At 34.5% G+C, this 6,316-nt stretch overlaps 1 protein-coding gene across 1 annotated transcript; it reads right to left on the bottom strand.

Annotated features, from left to right (window-relative positions):
• Nucleotides 1-83: 83 nt before the first annotated feature.
• Nucleotides 84-4,633, bottom strand: LOC117180210. The gene is made up of 3 exons (XM_033372594.1): nt 4,333-4,633; nt 1,192-1,258; nt 84-813 (listed from the first exon to the last, which is right to left on the bottom strand). Exons 2-3 carry the CDS (start codon nt 1,241-1,243, stop codon nt 260-262), a joined length of 606 nt encoding a protein of 201 aa, XP_033228485.1. The 5' UTR covers nt 1,244-1,258; nt 4,333-4,633; the 3' UTR covers nt 84-259.
• Nucleotides 4,634-6,316: the final 1,683 nt, after the last annotated feature.

The raw sequence follows: 6,316 nt of genomic DNA, 5'->3' as shown, positions 1-6,316 counted from the left end.
GAAGATTGAAATAAAATTAAGCTAGAGTCATTGACAGAGAATAATATTTTTATTCTATAATATTTCTTTCCCATTCAAAATCCCTGTAAGATACATTTTGATTGGACACTTTTTTTAATGGTAATTCCACTGAAAAAGTGACTTATCCAAACATGTCCTATTCTCTTTTTCTACTGAAGAAAAAAATTACACATCATTTCCATATGAACATTGTTGTTAATGTCTAGATGTCCTATGGGCTAGTTCCTTAAAACGAGTTTTAAAAATGATAGTGCTGGTGAGGAGGGATCCACGGTGTCAGCCTCCCGAAAAATACGTATAATCCATTGTGATTATATTCAGCGCGTACATAGACCCGACTAGGTAAACCTCTCAATGTGAACGACCGAAATGTTAGTGTTGCATGATAAACATATAACCCGTTTATTACAAAACACTGGGATGTTGGATTAACATAACCATTGACATTATTGTGACGATAGAGACGTGCAGCGAAATGTTTTCGCCTTCGTGTTTGGCCAGGTGTATGCAGAACAGGATCAACAACTGATATATACGCACTATCTTGTGTGGCAGATTGACTTGGATGATTGTAGACGACCCAATAATCCCACTGGTTATTAGGCTTTTCATAAAGTAATCCTTTTTCAATATACGTATTACCTGCAATCATTACAGAAAGCATGGATCCTGCACGAATATAATCATAATGTTCGGTTGGTAGAACTAATTCAGCTTCATTTTCCGTTCCATCATTCTCCGCTTCATCAGTTTCTGATTCAGAATATTCCGATTTAGAATGTTCCATTGCATCTAGTTTATCAAGAAAAAAATTAAGATTTTCTTCACTGAAAAAGTATTCGTTAGCAAGCATCGTAAAATTGGGCTAAGCGGCTCGTTTTTTGTAGATTTTTTACAATAAAGTGAAGGAACAAATTTAAATCAATTATTGATGCTTTAAATATATAATCTTTATCGGCCACTCTTTCATCTGAATCATATTTTCGGGAAAAGCGATTCTCTCGGTTACAAAAATGACTTAGCCAGCTTAGCCAGCATATAACCGATAGGATGTCTTCCACACATTTGTAGTTTTTTAAATAAATATAGCAGACATTACAAAAATGTATAAGAACCGTTCGGAAGTATTGACAATATCAGAATATTACATATATATTTTACTACACTTACTGATTAGAACCATGAAACACGTGGAGGTAAGGAACAGAGTGATGATCTTCATTGTTGGAAGGACGATCTAGCAATAGAGAAGTCAAGATTAATTTTGGAAGATTTTTAAGAACAGTAACTGAGAAATTTTTTGCAGACATTCACTTATGTACTAATCAGTACCTACGTGATTACACAACCTTTATCTATTTCTTAATAGAGAGGGAAATGACGAAGGTTTGCTTATTACAGACCTTGAAATTTTTCATATCCGCAAGATTTATTGCCCATAGAACCTTCAGATTTTCAAGATCAACCAAAAATATTATACTATAGATCTGACCTGATTTTTAGAGTACTACAAATAATCCAAAAACAAACCATAACACTAACACCTACCTCTAATTCAAAATGCTGATATTCAACCAAAATCTAAAATATATGCCCCCTGCGCGGGCACATTCTCATAGCACGTTGCGCGCGCGATGCCTAGAGCGCGCGGGTACGCTTTCGCGCTCGTTTTCGTTCGTTTAATGCGTACACTTTAACTAAATTTTTTGAAATATCATAAATATTATAACTTAAATAGAAAACTGTGCTTTAAACTTCTGAGGAATCACAGCCATAAATTGTAACTGCAATCCAGAAAATTTAACAAAAATTTCTAAAATTTATAAACAAAAATTTTTATTCAAATTTTGAATAAACATATATTATTCCAATTTTGAAAAATCTATGACTTGAATTTTCGTCTAATTGAAAAATTTCACTGAGATAGTTCCTAAATATACTTGATATTTAGTGACGAATTTAAACGAAATTTACTAATTTATCAGAAAAATGTTCTTCTGAAATTTTCAAAATTTTCAAAAGTATATAACTTTTCTAACTTTAATCGAAATTGGAAATTTTAGTTGAATAATTTGCAAGTCTTTTACCCACTCATAAGAAACTTTCAGAAAAATTTCTAAAATTTGAAGAAAAAAAAATTCAAATTTTAAAAATGCTCTACATTTTTTAAATTTTGGTTGGAAATATCTAGTTAAAGAACTTAACATTCATTTTGGGAACCTTGAGAAGCGTATCAAAGGCTGAATCGATTGGAAAAATCCTTCAAGAGTTAGCGTGGCTACAGAATTCAAGTAACCATACATGAAGACCAAATTTTATGATTTACGGATTCTATGAGTACCGAAACGTAAAGATCCGTTAAAACCCAGAGATCGAAAATTTGGACAATTACATTACACTCTCATGAATGAGAATGTAAAAATTTAAGACATAAGTTAATTGTTTATTCAGGCTTCACAAAACAAGGACAAAAAATTTAAAAATAAAAAAAAATCAGACCAGACACCATCGCAAGATAATATAAAAATAGCTCTGGCGCATTTAGTCAACCCCATGAAGGATTTTTTCAACTTAAACCGCCAAAAACATTACAAATTAAAAATAATCCCTTCATCGACCATCCTAATAAGACTCTCTTTTATATCCTTTATTTTCATTTGAAAAAATATATGTTGAACAAAAAAATCAAATTTTTAACAAAATTGTTAAATTTTCAGTAAATAATTAATTTTAAAACTAATAAAAAATACATTTTTAACTAACATGATTAATTTTCGACCAAAAAGTCCAATTTTTAAGAAAATACATAATTTTGAAGCAAATGGTTGAATGAACGAAACATCGAATTGTTATATTTTCAGTTGAAAAAATTAATTTACAAGAACAACAAAACTAATTAACCTTTAAACACATTTCAGTGGATTTAAATTTTGCAATTAAATGATTTTATTCATTTAAAGGAAAAATATATATATGTACAATTAAGGTAGCGTAATTGTGAAATTTTTTATTTTAAAATGTTGTTCTCTATGTAATTAGAAATTCTCTACTAATTCCTAGCTATTGATTTAAAAAAACAATCAAATTTGTGGAATTTTACTAATTTACATCTAGAGCATATTAAAAATCCTATATTAATATAAAAATTCGAAATTTTTATTTTTATTTTGTAGTTTTGATTTCTGGGTCTTGGCGATTTTTTAATACATATATGTCACAGGAAACTTTTAACGAAATCAATATACATAAAATTTTAAAACACATTTTAAATAATTTCACGAATCCTATAAGATTACTTTCGATTTCGTTACTTTCATTGTCAACCTATTTTAGAGTCAAGAATGGAAAAAATACATATTTTTTGGAAAAAAATCTCGTTTTTCGAAATACTTTTAAATTAATTTCAAAGTTCAAATTAAAAATAAATTGTTTAGATTCCTGGAAAAATTTATAATAATTTTTTCTTTTGAAGAATGAATTCAATTAAGTCAAAGAGATAGTCTTGAGAATTTTTGAAAAGATTCAGGGCCTTACGCGCATTAACGTCTAATTACATTTTTCAAAAATTGCATGACTAAATTTAATTGTGGAAAGTAATCTTCATACATAAGTAGCCGAAACAAATCTTTTTTCCTCAACTTTACAAGTACAACAAACAATTTCAGGATTCCAAATCCCGGATATTTGGCCAATGTTGTGAATACTTCAATTTCAATTTTTAATATTTTTGTTCATTTATAATTTATAAATTTACCACTAATTTCCAAATTTCCTTAATTAACCGTAATTTACCAAGAAATTACCATACTTGACCATAAATGATCAAAACCTTCAAACAACTCAAATTTTTTGAAAATTTCCTAATTTCCAAAATTAAAAAAAAAGTTAAATGTTTGGTAATTTATAAATTTAACATCAATTTCCAAAATATAATTAATCGTTCTCCATTCTGAATACCCTTAAGTCTATGCTTAATGAATATTCTTAATTAACTTAATTATAAAATTTGTTCGATACTCTAAATTTCCGCAAACTCCCAAAATTTAAAAAATGATGGGAATTTTCCATTTAAAAAATAAATTTCCAAACTTGTGGTGATCATACAAAACTACCTCAAGTTAAAGTAAACTTAAAATTCAATTTTAAAAATTCCTTCATTTGAGCAGTGTTTCAATTGTATATGTACACAAGAATTTCTTGTAAAAAAAATCGTATACAGTTTCTGTCAAAACAAAAATGGTAAAATCGTCCTAAAGGGGTGTTTGCAGAATTTAATTAGCTATGGTTTAAAGAAAAATTCTAAATCTAAACCTCCTTTTCCTGGGCCTATGGATTTGTTCACGGTACAGCCCGTTAAAGGTTTAACATCGTGAGCAGAGGCCCCTTTTAAGTCATGTTAGCGACTCTTCCGCCATCCCTGTCCTTGCGGATACCTTCCTGGCTAATTTTTTTCACTCGTTGCTACCAAATCTCCGGCTCTCGAGGATCTTGTCACGCATAGTTTTGACAATAAATGTCTTTGTGCTCCTCCACTTCTCTTCAGACTTCACCATAAGAGTTTCCGGGCTTAACCTCTATGCCTGTTTCGTTGTTCATCTCTTCTCGGTATGTCTGACACCTTTGACACGTAAATAACGTGTGATTCACGTTGTCAACGGCGTCGTTGCAGAAGTCGCAAGATTTCGATTGCCTCATTTTAAACCGTTTGAAGTAAGCATTGAAGCATCCATGCATGGTTAGTGCTTATAACGTGAAATTGGACTTCACCATGCTTTCTTCCTAGCCACGTGTGAAGATGTGGGATGAGCTGATGCGACCATCTGCCCGTGCTTGCTTTAAGCCAGCGCTCCTACCATTCGCGTGTGAGCCTGGGTCTGGCTTCCTTTTTCACTTTCAACTTGATACGCCTGTTCTCCACTTCACTTCCAAGGCAAACTCGTTCCTTATTCTGGCGGTAGATTTCCTTCCTTTCAAGGGCTAAAAGATCTGTCGGTGGGGCACTTGCGAGAACAAGTATCGCACTAGTGGACACTGTACGGTAGGCTGAGACGATTCTCAGTGTAACCTCTCTTTGTGCCGACGCCAACATTCCTTCCAAAAAATAGTTCGTCGTAACTGCCACCCACACTGGTGCTGCATAAAGCAGCTTCGAGTGGAAGGCGGATGCGAGAATTCCTCCGCTTTCAATAGCCTTGTTAATCGCTTTTACTACGTGGTGACGGAAGTTAAGTTTCATATCCAAGTCCACTTCGAGGGGAGTAAGTTGGCTTTTCCACTTTATTTCCGTCCCCTCCAGTTTTATTGTAGGGGTCCCGAAGGATCTCCTGTCTGTGACCAACACTGCTTCTGTTTTGTGGATGGCCATTTGAAGGCCTCTCCCATCCAGCCAGCGCTTGGCTCTCTTCAAGCTCCCGTTGATACTCAGATCTAGGATATCGACATTATCCGCTGCGCAGACTATAAGGGTATCGTCTGTAAATCCCACCAGTTTGGTGCATTCGGGCAGGTTCATTTGCAAGAAGTCATCATACGTAATGTTCCATATGATGGGACCTACCCTTGAGACCTGTGGTGCACCGCACGTCATTTACTCCTTGACGGTCCAAGAATCTTCTTCGTAGACCACCCATGTATTGCTCAGGTAATTGTCGAGCACACAAATTAGGTATGCTGGGATCCTTTTACTCTCTAGAGCTTTAATGCAGTTCTCCCAACGTAATGTATTGACAAAGGTTGCGTATATCTATTGAGGTGAGAGCGCAAAACCCCTTTTTCTTGAGTCTCCTGGTCTTGTCCCTTGCCTTCTTTGCCATGTCGACTACTGTCTGGACAGCGTCGACAGTTGAGTGACCTTTTCGGAAACCGAACTGCTTCTAAGAGAGGCTGTATTCTCCGGTCATGTGGTTGTCCAGTCTTTGGAGGATCAGCCCTTCCAGAAGCTTCCCCATTGAGTCCGGGAGGCACACTGGCCTGTAGGATGATGTCTTGTTCAGAGGTTTGTCTCCCTTTCCAAGAAGAACTAGCTTCTGCTTCTTCCAGTCACTGAAGAACGCTCCCTTATGAAGGCAGGCATTGAGCATTTCGAGCAGCATACCCGGGTACACCTCGATTATCTTTCGCAAGATTATGTTCGGTATCTTATCCAGACCTAGAACTGTGCCCATCTTCAGTTTGGCTTCCGACGTTTTTAACTCTTCGAGGGTAAATAGGTCTTCTTCCTTTACCACCACGTCCGTCAATTCCTTTCTTTTCTATGCTTGCTCCTGTGGGAAAAGTGCCCTTATTATTTCCCTAA

The sequence above is a fragment of the Belonocnema kinseyi genome, chromosome 9, assembly GCF_010883055.1.
Source record: "Belonocnema kinseyi isolate 2016_QV_RU_SX_M_011 chromosome 9, B_treatae_v1, whole genome shotgun sequence".
Classification (NCBI taxonomy): Eukaryota; Metazoa; Arthropoda; class Insecta; order Hymenoptera; family Cynipidae; genus Belonocnema; species Belonocnema kinseyi.
The sequence above is the reverse complement of the archived record's forward strand: the minus strand, read 5'-3'. Positions and strand labels throughout refer to the sequence as shown.